Raw genomic sequence first — 18,633 nt, 5'->3', positions numbered from 1 at the left:
GATAGGCTCAACCAAGAACCTAAAAGAGGGCAAGCGGTACAAAATCCCTGAAAAATAACTTGTCACTCACTCAAATGTTTGTTTTTGAATGAAATCTTCCCCCTCCTACCCACGAATATTACCATTTTTTTTTTCTTAATAAATATCCAGCAAACACCCAGCGCGTTAATGATTTAAGCTTGTGTGTTTGCAATCTGACACAGAGAAGAAATATTCATGAGTATATGATGCAGTTTGTGTGTGTGCGTGTTGGCGTCTGTGTTGAACTCACGCAGCCGTCACTGATAAGCTCATCATTCAAAGCTGTTGCGGGTGATGTAGAACAGATGAGGGGACACGAGGTGACACGGTATCTATTTTCCATTACATTGGAGAGGTGGAGGGATGCAGCGAAGCCAAAAATATTAGTCAAAAATATGCAGGGGACACATCAAGGTCCAGATGCAACATTTTTACTCGTCATTCAAACTAAAAAAAAAAAAAAAAAAAATCATCTCCCATTATTACTTGGCAACCTAGGACTTATCAAGTTTAAAAATATTGAAATAAATATGATACTCCTACAAAACCATATTCATACTTGAGTTCACTTTCCTACCAAAAGAAAATGATGAAAAATGACACATTTTGAGGGTTATCTGAAAATGTAGTGATTTTTTATCAAATAATATTCTTCAAGGTTCTAAGATCTAGCCAACTTCATAAAAGTAGTTTAAATTAAAAAGCTCTTTTTTTCTTTTCTTTTTTATGGTCAATCCCAATGCTTATCAAACTTTGACGCCATGCTTAAATACAAGAAGTCAATGTATTTTTAAAAGTGATCCTCAGAGCAGGTTTCTAAGCCACACACTGCTGATAAGGCCAATGGTGATAAGTAAAGCTCAGAGGTCCAATACAGGTGAGTGGGTGAGATGAAGGATGGCTTCAGTAATTACTTAATGTGTCGGATCATCAGAATCAGATTTATTGGACAAGTCAATTAAAATACACAAAGAATTTGTCTTCACATCACAATCTGTCCAGGAAACATCAAAATAGCAATGCCAAACAGAAAAACAGAAGGAGTCAGAATGCGAAGCCTGGCGGTTCGCTAATTAGCGCCCCGAGTTTCTCATATTTTGTTTCCCTGCAGTTGGGGGAGAATTCTGTATAATACGGAACAAAACAAGATACAATGAAATCTGGCATTTTGGTTTTGGTCTTGTCAAAAGTGAATAAATAATTTGTAAATAATGTACTGGTAAGTCTGTCTTGTGATTGGTTGGCGACGAGTCCCATGTTGTACCACATCTCTTATCCAAAGTCCAATGTGGCATATCAGCTCACTCTATCAGGACAAGAGCAAGAAAACAATGGGAAAAAATCTGGAAAATATCTCTTGAAAGACAATCCGCAATCGTTTTCCACTATCTGATGTCATTTCTAGCTAAAACACTTAAGTGCGGCTTTTCAGCCCATCAGTATATTTCTTTAGAGAGTTTGACATACAGTGCATGTGTTCATAATTTTTTTCATAAAAACAAACATGGGATGGGAACCAATGAAATGGGGGGGGAAAAATGAAAATAAATTAATGAGATGGAAAAAACACAAACAATTGAAGTCATGCTCTGTTGACTGGTTTGTGTTGCACGATTACACTCGGTCACAGCAGTCACGCCCCTCAACAGGTGGCCATCTTTGCTCAGAGATTGTTTGGTCATACCACAATAACGCACATGGCCTCCCAGAAAATGGAATCGCATTAGTCGACGCCCCACTGAGACGAAAGCGACGGCCTCCGTATTCATAAACGCCGCAGATCCGCCAAACAAAATGGCCTCGCGCGCCGGCATCGGGCTTGCGCGCCTTGAACTCCGTTTCGGTGTCGCTTTTCCAAATAAATGGCGGTCAGTGAGGCGGTGAACCGGAGACATTTCGACGACGGACTCGAGAGCGGAGCGTTGTTAAAGCGAAGTGAAATGCAGGAGGACAACGGAGAAGCATATAAAGATGGAGAGACGGGATCAAGAATCGGGGAGGGCGGGAGGCAGGCCTGGAAGGACGAGTGGAGATTGGTGTCACTGAGAGGTGATGTATCGAGGGGAAGGTGATGAGAGTGAGCCCGGCTTCTCTTGCAGCTCCGCTGGTAATATCCCTTTCCAAAACATCGCTCATATTTAATGGAGCGCGGCTACACGAGAGGGAGGGAGGGAGGCAACGGAAAGCAGCAGCATGCACGTAAACGTCTTCGGCATGACATACAGTACGCAGGCTCTTCATACAAATTCTCAGAGCTTGCAACTGCTGCTCTGAAGCCAATGAGCTTCTTTGAGAGTTAATGGACTTGAGACACGGGGTTGGAACTGCACTCCACTCAATGTGGGAGGACAACAAACTGTTTAAAAAAAGAAAAAGAAAAAAGAACTTATTAGGGAGTGGTAATGGACATTGGGAATTCAAATGTGGCTCAACCCTTAGCTGGCTATAACAGCATCTTCAAGGCCTCCATTGTAGTCCATCACCGCCGCGCCAATACTTTCCTGCCGCAGAGGGGGGCGTGTTCAGGGAAAGTCACGTGACGTCAAGATCTCTATTACGTTACATATCCCGATAGATTAGGTGGCTTTCACTCACCCATTTTGATGGAAATTTTCAAGAATCGTGAAAATAAACCTGAAAGGAAATGCGAGAAATTCAGAGTGAAAAAGACCCAAAATTTGGAAAAAGTTTTATGCTTGGAGAAAGTGTTTTTTTTCAGCATGTCAAGAAAAGGAAAATACACATTTTGGCTACAGAAACATTTTTTTTTCTGAATGAACGTTGACAGGAACGGACAACACAATTGCTCGTTATGACCGGCTATTACGTAACATGTACATATTGTCGTCACAAAAAAAATGGCAGTGGATGATAAAGTAAAGTAACTCGTGTTTGTTTTACGCATTTTTACTGAATTTGTTTAAAATTTCTGAAACATTTAAATGGAAACCACATTCACGATCACTATTGTTGACAATCAAAGTGCCAAAGAGACATGCTCGTTGTATTCATTTTCACTAAATTCCCTTAAAAAAATTTCAAAACACTTTCATGGAAACTCCATTCTTGTATTTTTCCTTAAAATTACATTAAATTGCAATTTATATAAAAACATATACGTGATATACAAACCGCAATAACATGATTGAAATATCAATAAAAATAAAACATTTTGTGTGGATACTTGAATATCAAAAGTACTAGTGGTATCGGTACTTGGTATTGATTTGAAAAAGAAAAGTGGTATCAAACATCCCTGTTGTTTGTACACAAGCTACTCTAGAAGTGATGTAATCGAATATTTGCAGGTAATGTTCTTGGATGTGAAGCAACTTTTGTTGTGTTTTGTTTTGCACTATAGTCTTTTGTTTCATTTTGATTTCCTATTTTGTTTTACCCCTCACAGGTTCAGGTCTTAACGATGGCCAATGGCACGCCGTGCGTTTGGTCGCCAAGGAAAATTTGGCCATGTTGATGGTAGATGGCGACGAGGCATCTGCCGCACGCTCCACGTCGCCACTCTCGATCACCACTGGAGGAACGTATCACCTGGGAGGTAACGATACAATCGATGCTCTTTAATTGTGGCATAGTATGAGAAAGTGGCAACTTCACATCGACCTGTTTTTCACAAAAACGACCCGCGGGCCTCATTTGAGTTGACTCCTCCAGTTTATCACGTGAAAAAATATGTGCCCATCATTGCACTTAAACACGTTGAAGCGTTTGCCCTTCTGGATACTTAATCGATAGTTGATGATAAGCCCAAGAAGACGTAAACCCACGTCGATTCATCTGCGTCTAATTTTTGTGGATTTAATTGAGTTCTCCGTCCAGCCAGATGGCTTGACTTTACGTGTGTGCAAGTATAATCCTGGCAATCGACATCCCAATCGCCAAGTGGCTCAATGCAGAACAGAGAACAAATATATTTCTTTCGAGTAGTGGTTAGCATGTCTTCCTCGAAGTCGAGAGGTTTAATTTCTTATACTCTCTGCTGCCATTGTTGGCTGTTTTTGTAATAACTATCATTGCTTCAAGCGTTTCCTTCAGTTCAGAGGCTACATCAAAGCCTTCTGTATGCTCTAGTCTAGTATAAAAAAAATAAATTAAAAAAAACATTAAAAAAAAAACGTATAAATACGTCTTTGGGAGCAAATGAGTTAATGTACTATAGCAGTATATTTTGCCTTCTACATACATTTTGTTTGTAATGTTAATTGCCTCGCAAAATGTGTTTTTGAAAATGTTTGCGTACAATAGCTATGTATGGTTTTAAGCTGCACTGTGGTTATAGTTTATTATTTATCTTTATTTGCGGTCTTGGCTCAGTCATGATAAATATACTCATTATAACCTACTAAGTTGTTTTAATATTCTATTGAAGCTCGTCTGTCTGTGTCTTATCAGCAGGCATGCAAACCACACAAATAACCAAGTCTGAATCACAGTGTCGCTTGACACTTCCTTAATATGGTTTGAGCGCGGAAAGGATCGACGCTGCAGGAAAATGCTAATGTTCTTATTAAGGCATTTAACCAAATAGTTAGTCGCCCGTGTGAAATGAAATACGGACATTTGCGCGTGCGCGTGTTTGCATATCGTATGTCTAAATCAGCAGCGCCGATCTTCAAAACAAATCAATTGCACGGCTTTGCAATTAAAGTGCGTCAGCTTTGAAAGGAGATGATGTCACGACCCGGAAGCGGTAATGCATGCTTTGAAACACACTGAATGATATATTAAGCAGATTTGTGTATGCTATGTGATGAATTGGTCAAAGCGGTTTCGAACTTCCGCGGTTGCTTTCTTGGCATGTGGAACTTTTTTGCACCAAATGCAATTTGAGTGACTTCCACACCATCTGCGCTTTACAGTCTGGCCAGTCGCTCTTTAATGACACCGTGACTCTCCCGTGGCATGTGTCACCGTTTTGCTCATTACACGCCTCAGTCAACCTGTCACGAAAATACTTGTGCCTAAAGTTTTGACTCATTTCTCGAGTGAGATTGCAAGTTTTTACTTGTAAATTTTAGTTTGTCTTCATTTCATCTAACAATTTTTATTGGATATTTATTTAGAAAGATTTATTTATAAATTACTTTAGCTCATTCACTCGCCTCCATTTTCACATTTCGCAATCCCGTTCGCTCCCGGCTGTTTTACTGAATTTTGACTGATTTTTGCAAGGACCACAGAATATCGTGTTCAATTGCTATAAAAGAATGTAACCTATCAAAAGAAAGATTAAAGTCTCTTCTTTCATCAGGAAAAAAAATGTTTCTATCTGTTTCTGTTCTGCAGCAATTAGCATTAGAAGAGAGCTACATTTCATCAGTTTTCACAAATCTATTTAAAATTGCAAGTAATTGAGCTTTTTTTTCTAGATGGCCCTGGTTGATCTCCTGCCACCTGCTGGCCGTTTGTGTAATAACTACCATTTCTGCAACCGTTCTTTGCAGTTGACAGGCTGCATCAAAGCCTTCTGTATACGTCTAGCATAAAAAATAAAAAATAAAATAAAAAATAAATAAATAAATAAAAACGTATAAATACGTCTTTGGGACACTTAAAACATAAAAAAAAACGGATTTACACGTTATTGGGAGCAAATGAGTTCAAATCTTATACTACCGAATACCCATAATCTGTGATGGACAACAGTGTGGGACACGTGCAGCCAATTAACACATCGGAGAGTCACTTCTGTTAGATTTGTTGTTGTTTTTGCCCTGATTTTAATGCAAATACGGGATGTCGCTACAAGAGAAGGCTACGTTCCATCCCACAATGGCGCACAATGACACAAATGCCTCGTTTAGAATTGAGCTGAGAACGCAAATGTTCCAATTCAGGCCGATGTACACGTTTGTCTATGAATACAAATAATTAAGAAACGTCTAACAACAGCAAAAGAGACCATTTCTGTGAGTAAGAGTGTCTCTCTGGTTTTGGAGCGTGAAAAGCATCTCCCCAGGCTCAGAGGCTGCTGTGGCATGTCGACCCTTTCTCTGCTCACTTATCTATGCGGGGAAGCTGCTTGGAATCCAAGCAACCTGGTTATTCTTTTTTTTTTGAGGGCCAGAGTGGTCCAGGTGCCCCCACTGGGCCAGATGCTCCACTGTGAAGATTTCTTTGGGCATGCGTGCAGTTTGTCAGGGTGAGAAATCAGTCGGTGGAGTATCACCTCCCCCTCCACTGTCCATGCCTCTTCTGCTACTGAATCAGAGACTCTGCAGCTTCTGTGTAACCGTGGTTAGGTGAGCATACCGGCTAATGACAACTTTCCATCATACGGTTCATCATGAGCCGGATCTCGTTAATGCTAATTGGAATATCCTTATTGAGGCTTGATGCTTATACGTCTCAGGAGAGCTTAGAGTGAAATTACCGATGATACATTTAGTTATGCCCCCAACCTGGTGCGGTCCAGATGTCACAAATTGCGTTAGTGGTCAATAGGGGAATTGAAACTAGCAGCAGGAACTCGATTTTAAGGAAAGCAAGATGCCTGTGAAAACAAATCGGTGATACTGTGGAAAGTTGAGCACATTCAGTGATGTGACTTTCAGGTTTTTCCAGTATTTTCCTTAATGGGAATGAATGTAACAAACCGTCACCATTATTAATAAACCTTTTATTGCCAGAATAGGAACCATACAGTTCCCTCCAAAAAGTATTGGAACAGCAAATTTCAGGGTTTCAACCAAACACGTTTGTTTGAAGCCACGCACTTTTCAAGTGAGCAAAAGTATTGGAACATTTCATATTTGGTGGCGTAACCCTGACTTGCAATAACTGCATCAAGCCTGCATTGACCTCAGCAAAAGGTTGCATTCATCATTTGAAATGCTTTTTTACTGCAGCCTCTTTCAGTTTGTGTTTGGCTTTCTGCCTTCAGTCTCCTCTTCAGAAGGTAAAATATATGCTCTATTAAGTTAACTCATTCAATCCCAAAAACGTATAAATACGTTTTTAATACTTTGTCCTTCACTCCCAAAAACGTATTTATACGGGGGGTTTTCAGTTTTTTTTTTGTTTTTTTTGTTTTTTATGCTATAGCAAACAGAAGGCTTTATTATAGCGTCTGACCTGAAGAGGTCGCTTAAAGCAATGGTAGTATTACAAAAAACGGCCATCAGGTGGAAGAAGAGTATAAGAGATCAGCCAGGGCCATGTTCCAACAAGCTCTTCTTTTTTCCCCAGTGTTCTTTTTTTTCTTTTTTTTTCCTGATGACAAAAGAGATTCTAATCTTTCTTTTAGTAGGTGTCCATGTTTTGATAGCACTCGAACACAGTATTCTGCGGGCCTTGCAAAATCAGTCCAAATCCAGTCAAGTGAAGGGGATTGTTTCAGTCAAAATGGCTGGAAGTGAAAGAGTTAATGTCTGCCGATTGCCAGTCTAAGTTGAAGTGATTTGTTGTGTTGAAAAGGTTTGCTAGGTCAGTTGATGATGAAACTTCTCCCAATTAGTTTGGATGCATTTTTTTTTCTGTCAATGATAAAATGTGACTTCAGAATTCTTTCTGTTGCTACCATGCTGACTTTCAATCCGATAAAAATACGTTTGCTCACTTGAATAATGGGTGGCTTCAAACAAAAGATGCTCTATTCTGAGTTGTTGAACACATATCTAGATGTAAATATGAAATAAAAGCTGGAATTCTGAATTCATACTCACAAATGTCTTCAGTATCCTGTACAACAAAAGAATTGACCTTCCCATTCCATTCTTTTTAACATTCTTTACTGGACCAGAATTAAAGGACAAGTTAACCACTCTTGTAAAGCCTAAAATAAAAGAGTTTGTAAAATTAACAAGTAGCTGTGTGAGAGTTTATGCAATGGATAAACATTGTTAGTTTGTGCTTTTGCGGCGCAGTAAACACGTCTGTTGGCAAGCGTATTTGATCATTGCCTTTCTAACTTTCACTTGATTTCCAAAGAGTGCAGGTTGTTTCATCTGGCGGGACAGTTTTCACAGTGCACAACAACAATCACTTGCTTTAAGCATTATCCTTAGATTTCCCCCTTGCCTCAAAATGTTCATTTTTTTTCTCTTGAAATGAAAACAATAAACCACCTAAATGGCCAACTTGTACTATAGTGAGGAACGATGGTGGGATGTCAACTTCACTGCTATTGCGTCCTCCCCCCTAAAAAACTACCAAACCACTTTGTGCTGTCTATGGGGGATGGGTGGCGCTAAATTGGCCTGCAGTGATGTTTTTCAGCATCACTTCTCATCAAAATGATGGAAACGCATCAATGCTTCTGCTTGTCACGATATGGTTGTAACCTGGGAAGAAAAAAAACAAAAAAAACAGCAACATTGTGGCTGGAACTACAAAATTCTGAAAATATTTAATTTGAACAGTTTCATTAGAATTCACATCATGCAGCAAAGCAGCATGTCAGCTTGAAAAAGAAAACAAACAAAAAAACAGACTAATTGCTGTTATTTCTCTAGTTGCCGTTCTTCCCTTTCTTCCATTTTCTCAACTTTTACTCTAATTTATCAGTTGCTTTTTTTTTTTTCTCTCTCTTGTTCTTGCCGTGTTACAATGTCGCAGTCAGAGGCGAGGCTGCCTTGAGCCCCAAACCTATTTTTACAGGGTGTGTAGATTATGCCGTCACTGTTCTTCTGTCAAATTAACTGGCACAAGACATCCAATAAGTGAATTTCTCTCATGGCAAGACAGATGGACACTCTATAAATTTTGTATGCACACAAATGCAACATGGATGGCAAGAAGAGGTACAAATGAGATTGTCAGTTAAAGCACCAATATTGGATAACTGTGAGAGAGCATGTCGAGGTTTTATTATTATTATTATTATTATTATTATGGTTCTCTTCACCTTGAATACAGAAAGTGTTGTGTTTTTGCATGCAGTGTTCCTTTAGCTTTGCTAGCTAGCTAGTTGTGCTGGACTGGAATTGCTTAAACTTAGCATTGCGAATCATGCAATGCATGCAAGGACTCCCATCACTCAACTATATTTATACAAAAACAACCACAGATGTTAAGATAAGAAACACATTGAAAACAGCAGGGGCCCTAGAATTGAACCTTGTGGAACACCATACATTCCGTTCTGAATTCATAGTGCGCATATTCATCCGACCACTTATTTTGCTTGATATAGTTCATATGAAGGGATGACAATAATAAAGAAATGACACAACGTACCATCACAGCAGTCAAAGGTCGACTACTAGTGCTCTGTGACCATTGCAGCCAAATTTTGCCAAGCGGGACACATCATCATAAATCATTTGAGTCTTGACCTCCGACGAACCCCTAAAACTGACTCACTGAACCCCAGTTAAGAAGCACTGTTTTTACATCTTTCTCACTAACAGCATGATAAAAAAAAAAAAAAAAAAAAAAGTCATTTGATCAAATGATGCTATTCCATTCCTGTTGAAGCACAAGCTAAATGCAAATATGTGTGCATTTTGTTTTTTCATGTGCGTGGTGGCCTCTTGATGACTCCAAATCCGAAGAACATCGTCTGACTTACAGCTGTCATTATGCAAATTTCTCTCAGGGAAGATAATCCTGTATTTGGCTCACTTTTTTTTTTTTTTATGTGTCTATTTAGATGAATGTCACTTCCCCTCCTTTTCCTTCTGTCTAAATATTCCAGCCATGTTTCACTGAAATGTTTTATGGCAAATACCCGCATTCAAAACTAGAAGATAGAAGATACAGAAACAAAATTGTTGTTGATTCAGGGCATGAACCTTACATCATGTCTATTACTGTACATTTGCCGCCATTCCTAATACTACGACTATTTCTTACCCATCTGTATGCTGATGTAAAACATTTCCAGTAGATAGAATCACTCCTTTTACAAGCCTACATTTACTATTTCTTTCCTCGCTTGAATATTTTGGCTTATCTCTTTTATGTCCCCCGTAAATGTGCCGGCAGGTGATAACAAGTGTTATACGGCCGGCGAGGTGCTGCTTGATGCCGCTGCGCTTGCTACGTTGTTGCTACTTGTTAAGAGCATCACTGTATGGGCACCACGTGAAGGTTCTGATAGAATGGCAGCAGGCTTGCGGCGGATAAGTGCCGCTGACCCACATCTATTTCTTTCTTTTTTTCTTTTTTTTTTTTTCTTTTTTTGAGTAATTCAAACCACGCAAGTGTGATCCATGGGTGCATGAGTACATACAAGTGGTAGTCGCCATACGACATCTATAAACAAGTGATGCATTTTCAAGACTGCAATATAAAGTTGTATGGTGACATTATGGTGGTCCTAAGGAGTATGAAAAATTAAGTAAACCAATTACATTTAAAAAAAAATAAATAAAAATGTTACAGTGAACAAATGCAGGTAGCTTTCCACCACTTTTTTTTTTTTTTTTACTTTCTATTTTTACATATTCTAATTTTTCACTTTCATTTGTGTTAGTTGCCATATGACATCTATAATCAAGTGATGCATTTTCAAGACCGCAATATAAAGTTCAATGGTGACATTATAGTGGTCCTAAGGAGTATGAAAAATTAAGTAAACAAATTAAATAAAAAAAAATAAAAAAAAATGTTACAGTGAACAAATGCAGGTAGCTTTCCACCACTTTTTTTTTTTTTTTACTTCCTATTTTTACGTATTCTAATTTGTTTTCACTGGGCCAAAATTTAGTTGCATGGTGGGTTTACCGTATTTTCCGCACTATAAGCCTTACAATTTTTTGAAAAGCTGACCCTGTGCCTTATAATCCAGTGCGCCTTATATATGGATCAATATTGAGCCGCAACAGGTCTCGCTGTCAAGACGCTATCGGTGACCCTGCACGATCGGGGACGGGGATCGGGCACCATCTAATGGATGCATAACGTAACCCCGGCCTCTACTTTAGCGACTTTATATGGAAAAAGCTTTAAAATATGTCATTCATTGAAGGTGCGCCTTATAATGCGGAAAATACGGTATTAAAAAAAAAAAAGTGACTCAAGCAAAACAAGTACATTTTTGAATGTTGTCAGGGGAAAGCTGGAGTTTCTCATATTGAGCGAGAGCAAACACCGACTGTCTACTTTCATGTTCTTGCAGCGAATTATCCATCCATTCACCGCCGAATCATTCCCCATATTGTTTCCTTCATTCTGCCAAACCGTCAGCTCAAACCGCATTTCCTTTTTTTTTTTTTTTTTGCATTTGAATGCTACCCATAGGACGCAAAGCGAGCTGCCAGACAGCTGTAGTTGCGTGTGTTCTGTTTTCAAAACTTATCTCACCCTTTCCGTCTCCGCCACGATCCTTTTTCTCGCCGTCTGTCTGTCGACCTCGGCGACGCGCTCGACAGCTGCGCAAGGAAGCAGTCAACACAGATGGCGAGTCGGAAGTTTTGGGGGAAGATATGGAAATGGAGACGAGACCGATAAACACACACACAGCAAACATAACATTTTACTCCCGTGCTGCCTGTACACTTGCCTCAATATTAAGTACATTTACACAAGTGTGCTTACTTACTTAATAACGTTTTTTAATCCCTTTGGAGGACTAATACAATGCTAATGTGGTTGCACCATAGCGCTCTACATTATATTGAGATGTATTGCTCATATTCGGTTCGCTAAGCTATATGTAATGAATAAATATTAGTAGAGACACTTTCCGCTTTAATGCACAACAATTATACACTGCAGCCAACTAAACCATCATAATAAACATTATTTGTTTGTCATTGGCTACTCTAGCGTTATTAGTATGATTGTAAAGGCAATGTGCCTCTTGCTTATTAGTACAGTTGCACGTTATATTAGGTAAGTGTACAGCATATCTCATCACAAGTTTATTCATATCGCACTTTCACAACAGACGCAGCTGTACACAAAACATAAACTAAACAGGGTGACCAGACATCGCGGTTTAAACACAATATCGTCTCGTTTGCGCCTTTATGTCTCGACTCCTGGCGGATTTGGCCAGTTTTGTCTCACTTTTATGCAGGTCTCGTCCCGGCATCTAATTTTTCCCAGTCAACAAGCCAATTGTTTGGGTCATGTGTATGTCAATCGTACAGTTGTCATTAGCGATTAATCCAATAAACAATTAAAAAGGATGTTAACTGTTAACTCATTCACTCGCCGCCATTTTCACATTTCGCAATCCCGTTTGCTGTTTTACTGGATTTTGACTGATTTTGCAAGGCCCACAGAATACTGTGTTCTATTGCTATAAAAGCATGGACATCTGAAGAAAGATTAAAGTCTCTTCTTTCATCAGGAAAAAAAAGTATGTTTCTATCTGTTTCCGTGTTGCAGCAATTAGCATTAGAAGAGAGCTAAGTTTCATCAGTTTTCACAAATCTATTCAAAATTGTAAGTAATTGAGCTTTTTTTTAAGATGGCTCTGGTTGATCTCCTTTGCTCTGCTGCCACCTGCTGGCCGTTTGTGTAATAGCTACCATTGTATAACTACTGTATGCTCTAGCATAAAAAAATAAATAAATAAAATAAAAAAACTACGTATAGATACGTCTTTGGGACACTTAGAACATAAAAAACGTATTTACACGTTATTGGGAGCAAATGAGTTAAGTTCCTTCTTATTTACGTTTTCACTCTCACTCTCATTCGCATCTAATCGCTAGCAGGTATTTGTATTTGTCATACCAATATTTTAACTACTTCCTGCTTGTGCGTCTCAAGGCCTAATACACCAATCCGACGTCAGCCAAACGTGACCGTCGCTTAACCCTCTGTGGCGTCGGCCCAAATGTCAGCACGTCCGCGTAGAAAAATGACATCAATACGACTGCACCGGCCCCGACTATTTTAGTTTTAAGCTACTGTTTTAGCTTATTATGCATAAAAAATTAACCAATTTTAAGATTTACAAACTAAGTGAGAAATGAGACAAATAATCTCAAAACAAGATTAATAATCTTGGAATTTCTGCTCTTGCAAAGTATATAATTCTCAAAACAAGACAAAGACTATGGCTTTATATAAGCATTTAAGTCTAGGTTAGATATCTTTTTTTTTTTTTCTTTTTTTTTCTAGTGAACATAAGACTCTTAGAGCATTTTAGCTCATTATGTGTGAAAATTAACTCATTTTAGGATTTACAAACTAAGCAAGAAATAAAAGACAATCTTAAAACAAGATTAATAATCTTAGAAATGCTGCTCTTGTATAGTAAATAATTCTCATGACAAGATCAATAAGACTTCATAGCTTGATATAAGTGTTTAAGTCTAGGTTAGATAGCTTCAATTTGCAGTGCATGGTTGAGAAATATGAGCGTGCCGGGATCTTAGACATCATGATCAGAGTGTGCATGATGTCACTCATGTTTGCTCGGAGATAAGTTTGAAAGTAAACAAGCAGGTGTCGTTTTGTAACCGATGAGAGTTCAGCCATTGGCAAGTAATATAAATGCAGAAAGAAGTCCCATTTAGAGGAAACTTACCTTTTAAGTGCCGACCATTGCAGACAGTTCAACAGCGCCGACATGTACAAAAATGGGCCTGTTGCCAAAATGTTGCCCGCAAAACAACAACAAGCACCCCACGGCCGTGCATCACATCGAGCGGCGACCGTTGAAGAGTGCCAACATTCTCCTCAGCAAAAAAAAACAAAAAAAATGGGTGCAATCATCAAGCGCTGATATTCTTATCCATTGAATGTCATGGCAAAAAAAAACCATTGAAAACAGTCCACAGGTCTACATGACATACAATAAAGCTTATTGACGAAATGACATGACTGTATTAAAATGGGCAATGCCATTAAATAACCCAGAATGATCCTGGAAGGATAAAGACTTTTTTTTTTTTTTCCTGCTTCACTTGCTGGTGATTCTGACAGCCACATCATCTGCTATTAGCACACTCTCCAAGAGTGCATATAATAAGCACTTTTGATGGTTTGGCCTTGACAATGATATTGGCATGTAAGTGCGTGACAGCCAATAACATGAAGATGATGGAGATGTCATTGAGCATGGGTGCTTATAGGTTTGACCTGGCAATCATTGGATCGCTAGATCTCAAACACATCATAATGTCAGTCACACATACAATACATATTGTGCATTACATGATTTAAATGCCAAATATTAAAGTCACATTTATAGAAAACTTTCATGCGGTTAGGGCCAAATCGATGCAGATTTTTTTTTTCCTGACATTTAAGAGAGAGAAAAAAAATCCAGATAACCGATTAATTTGCCGACAAATTAAAAATATATATATGTAATGAATTATAAAATGGTATGTATTACAGGCAAAACAGTGGAACATTTTACAGTACTTTTTCCTTTCGCGTTGGACTAACAACATGAGGAATTTTCAAGTACAAAAAACATGCAAAAAAAGAAAAAAAGCATTCATTGGTGAATGTATTTTAAGATTTAGTCTGTAAATATATGCAGCATATAAGCAACATAATGAGTGAAGTTACTGCCAAAACACAATTTATGCATAATGCCCATTAAGGTTATCACATTTCTTCTACTCCATTATTTTATAAAGTGATCACTTCAAAATGAAAAACAGAAACACCTTTTGCAGATGCCAAAACATATTACCTGTGACAGAATTGCATTTTAAACGAGAGATACACAAACACACTGGTATATCCTTGTCATTTACTGGCCCAGTGTGAGCACATGAATCCCCAGCGGCTCTTGTATCACATAAAAGATGCCTTATGACCTAAAACCAGTTTTTGGCATTTAAGGGATTGTGGCTTTTGGATGACCGCTGAGAATAATCGGTCTTATGGCTATGCTGAGAAAAGAAAAAAAAAAAAAAAAGAGCAGATAATGAATGTTCATGACTGTCCAATGTCCATTATGCCAAATATAATGTTTGCTATCCACTTCATTCATTTTGTCTTAAAGAGCTTTAGTACAGTAGCTGCTTGATTCCTCGAACCAAGCTGTCGAAACTGTGATTGGATCAACTTTTATTTTCCATTGGGAACTAAATTTCTGTTATAATTTGCTCCTGAGTTCACACTGTCGCATCACATTTTAATTAACATTTCAACATTGATGTTGGCCGCAAAGTGCCATAAAATGTCACATTTGTCTTTCCTTTCATGTTCAAATTATCACTACCATGCAGCCCTTTGTCTAAAACCTACACGATTGTCATTGAAGGTGTTCTAAATGGGTTGAAATTGCTCTGCTTGCAGGCTACTTTCTGCAGACGCTGTTCCCGCCCTCTCAGCGCTTCTTCCAGGGTTGCATGCAAGCAATCGTCGTGGATGACCAACCGGCTGATTTGCATGCTGTGGAGAAAGGCACAGTTGGAGCCTTTGAGAATGTCAGCCTGGACATGTGTGCCATTATCGACAGGTAAGATATCAATTACTCTTGTTGCGCTCTTTTATAGTTTTTTCTCTTGTGTTCAATTTTAAATTTGGTTTAATAGTGCCAATATCGTACATGAGATTTCAACAGGCTGCCAAAATTGTGTCCCATCCTTTTTTTTCTTCTTTTGTGTATGTGTGCGTTTGTGTGCGTGCAAGTACGTGTAAATTTATACTCATTAACTCACCTAAAACCTAATAAAAATCCCATTACCCTTCACCTTAACCGGATACTTCAGAGTCTCGCCAGAGTCGTGAGGTTCAAACGGTCAGGAGACCAGAGAAAAGGTCAGAAAAGATAAAAAGAATAGAAAGATAAATCAAAGTGAAATCCAGCACCGACCAAACACTTCCTGCCTTGCCCATGGTTACAAAATCAAAGTCTTACGCCAACCCCAGAAGCCTCTAAATTCCGACAAAATTAAAGAGATCTCAGGAAACCAGAGGAAAAACTAAAGAAAGGACGGAGGGAAGGAAAGATGAGGCAGAGTGAGATCCACAGAAACCAGTACATCCGGTCCATCAAAGTGAAATCCAGCACCGACCAAACAGCCGTCCTTTTTCTTTGTTGAACTGTTTCTCGACATATGCAGTGACATAACCAATTAGAGCCTGTTTAGTGGGATACGTCAATAATTTAGCCTTTCTCATTTATGTATTTTAGGTGTCAGGAGCCTCAAATATATCATAACAAAAGGACTCATCTATTTTTTGCTGAATAAAAGAACAATTTAAAACATTTGACTTTGACATTTAAATGATTTTAACAGAAAGTTGCCATATATATATATTTTTTTTTAATTCAAAATGATTTAAAACTTAAAATGATGTCACAGTTCAACCTGGTATGATTTTTTTGCCACCAAATAATCCATCATTTGGCTGATGTCAAGCCATGTTTGAGAATCACGTTGCCAGGATCAACAAGACAGAAGCGAAAAATGTTGTGCTGATCAGAGCAGTATTTTCTCTCCACTAATTTGTTTTCAATTTGTCGATATAACACGACGCAGGCGGTCAGCGCCAGCTTTGCCAAACGGTTGGACGTTTACTGACATTGCTTGATTCGCATCAATTTTGTCCTCACTTGAAGAGGCAATTTTGCTGCTTACATTTAAACCACAACACAAGGATCAACTGACAAAACCTTTTTTCAATATGAACATTTTGAAAGTCTTATTCTAAAAAAACAACATGTTTTATGCTGATTGTATGGACCGGCTTTAGTGCAACTGACTTTGAAAGCAACTTTGAAAGAGAAACAAGCAAGCCGCAATGGAAGTCATAAAATGTCTGGACAAATTTCCCGTCCTTGCTGTTGACTGCGTTGTCCCTTTCCATCGCTTTCAAAATGTTGTGTGGTCCCGCAGCGCTCGCCGTGCTTCTTATTGCGCCGTGGAAGATGAATGAGTGGAGTGCCACTATAGAACTAATCAGAACGTCTTTGAAGGCTGCTCAATAGGCCTGTCGGAGCCACGTTTGATCAATGCGACTCCGCTGCCGGATCAGGCAAACGGCACAAACGCGTATGAGAAAAATCCTTATCCTAACCTAACCCTCACTATGTCCACCAGTACTGTACTGTACTGTATAGAATAGCATCAGAATGACAAACTACATTGGTAGTTCCAATGTTTGTTTATGTGATTTGTAAAATATGACATCTAATCATCCATATACTTTCATGTACTGTAATGAATTTTCATATCAGATGTTTTGCATTTATATAGTGCTCCTTATTGTTATGTCCTGTACCCTCGTTTTACACCCTCTACTTTTGATAAACAGAAGGTATAAAACATCAATCTGTCAAATGGCAGATTGCGAAATATTATTCTGAGACGAAAGCATACAGATAATTTACTGATAACCAATCAATCAAATCTTATGTTAATTAGTAGTCCGTGCAAATATGTCCAGATAAAGAGTCTTTGAATATTGGGAAGATATGTGGTGCCAGGTCCATGTTCCATAATCCACAGACTCATATGGTCATTGGAGGTCAGTGGAACTCGCACTTTGTTGTCATTGTGGTAAAATATCAAACAGCCACGGGGGCAGGCAAACACGCTAAAGTCGGATATGCGGCTGGGGAAAGAAGAGTGAGGTCATTTTTTTTCCCCCCATTAAATTCCTGACCTATATGATCTGACACATGCATTGCATGGATACTCCATTAGAGGGCAGTACTTTTTCTATATGTATGTCACTAATAATATTTTTGTAGCTATATGCACGCGTATACTGCATAGTACAGTGCTATAGTACGATATACTGAGTATATTGTTGGATGTGTAGATGCAGTATGTGAATGTATGAACTTGTGATATTTCTGTTACTTTGATGTGGTATTATGCGAAAAGGATAGACAGTATAAGCTTTGGCTTCAGTCTACGCCTTTTGGTCTTTGTTTTTATTTGTATATTTCTTTTTTAATTATTAATTGTTCTGACCAAATAAACTCAACTAAACTAAACTAAATTAAAACCCAGCTGACGGCTTTTTCAGCGACCTTGCAAGATTGCCCCAAATGAGAAAGGAGAGACACCTGTACTCATTAATAGTGGGAAATGTTCATTCTGATTTTTGGAAACACAAAGATGTTTGATATGTCTGTTTATTATTATATTTTTGACCGTTATAAATGTACAAATTTAAAGCATTGTGACCGCATGTATCAAATATGATACAAATCAAAAGGCATATGTGGAAGTTGATTTTCAATTTTTTATTTTAGTTTATTTAGTTCGAAAGGACCAAGAAATATTATATTTACAAAGAACCGGAATTTTATCTCATATATTTCATGGTTCAGGGGTTTATAGGGTTAAAAAGACATATGGCTGAACTTTTATTGCATTTCAGAATGGGCCATTCAAAACCGAGACCTGTCTCGGGCTGTGAAAAATTAGCTGCTTTGATTTGATTTGATTATTTTGTTTTTTTTCAGTGGGGCAGTTGACACATAGGTGTCAACGTTTATGCCCACTCTAGGGGACGCAATGTCATGTATCTTCCATTTCTATCATGCACTCTGCTTTGACGTAAACCGACCGTTTGGCCACCCCCTGCTGCAGATGTATGCCGAATCATTGTGAACATGGCGGTCGGTGTAAACAGACATGGGACAGTTTCAGCTGCACTTGCGATGGAACAGGATACACGGGCGCCACCTGTCACACCTGTAAGTATGCACGTGGTTATATGGACCTGTGTCATGGTCATGCGCATTCTTATCCATATGTGTTTTTTTTTGTT

The 18,633-nt window shown here is 38.6% G+C and overlaps 1 protein-coding gene across 4 annotated transcripts in view; it reads left to right on the top strand.

The window, feature by feature from the left end:
- Positions 1-18,633, top strand: part of cntnap2a (contactin associated protein 2a) — a 232,632-nt gene that overhangs the window by 122,643 nt on the left and 91,356 nt on the right. For all 4 annotated transcript variants that reach the window (XM_077508750.1, XM_077508751.1, XM_077508749.1 and 1 more), the window contains 3 exons: positions 3,428-3,577; positions 15,199-15,361; positions 18,453-18,559. In XM_077508750.1, coding sequence (XP_077364876.1) covers positions 3,428-3,577; positions 15,199-15,361; positions 18,453-18,559 — 420 coding nt within the window. The remainder of the gene's footprint in view (positions 1-3,427; positions 3,578-15,198; positions 15,362-18,452; positions 18,560-18,633) is intronic.

This window comes from Festucalex cinctus, chromosome 20 (genome assembly GCF_051991245.1).
Source record: "Festucalex cinctus isolate MCC-2025b chromosome 20, RoL_Fcin_1.0, whole genome shotgun sequence".
NCBI classification, from domain to species: Eukaryota; Metazoa; Chordata; class Actinopteri; order Syngnathiformes; family Syngnathidae; genus Festucalex; species Festucalex cinctus.
This window is presented reverse-complemented; position numbering and strand designations above follow the sequence as displayed.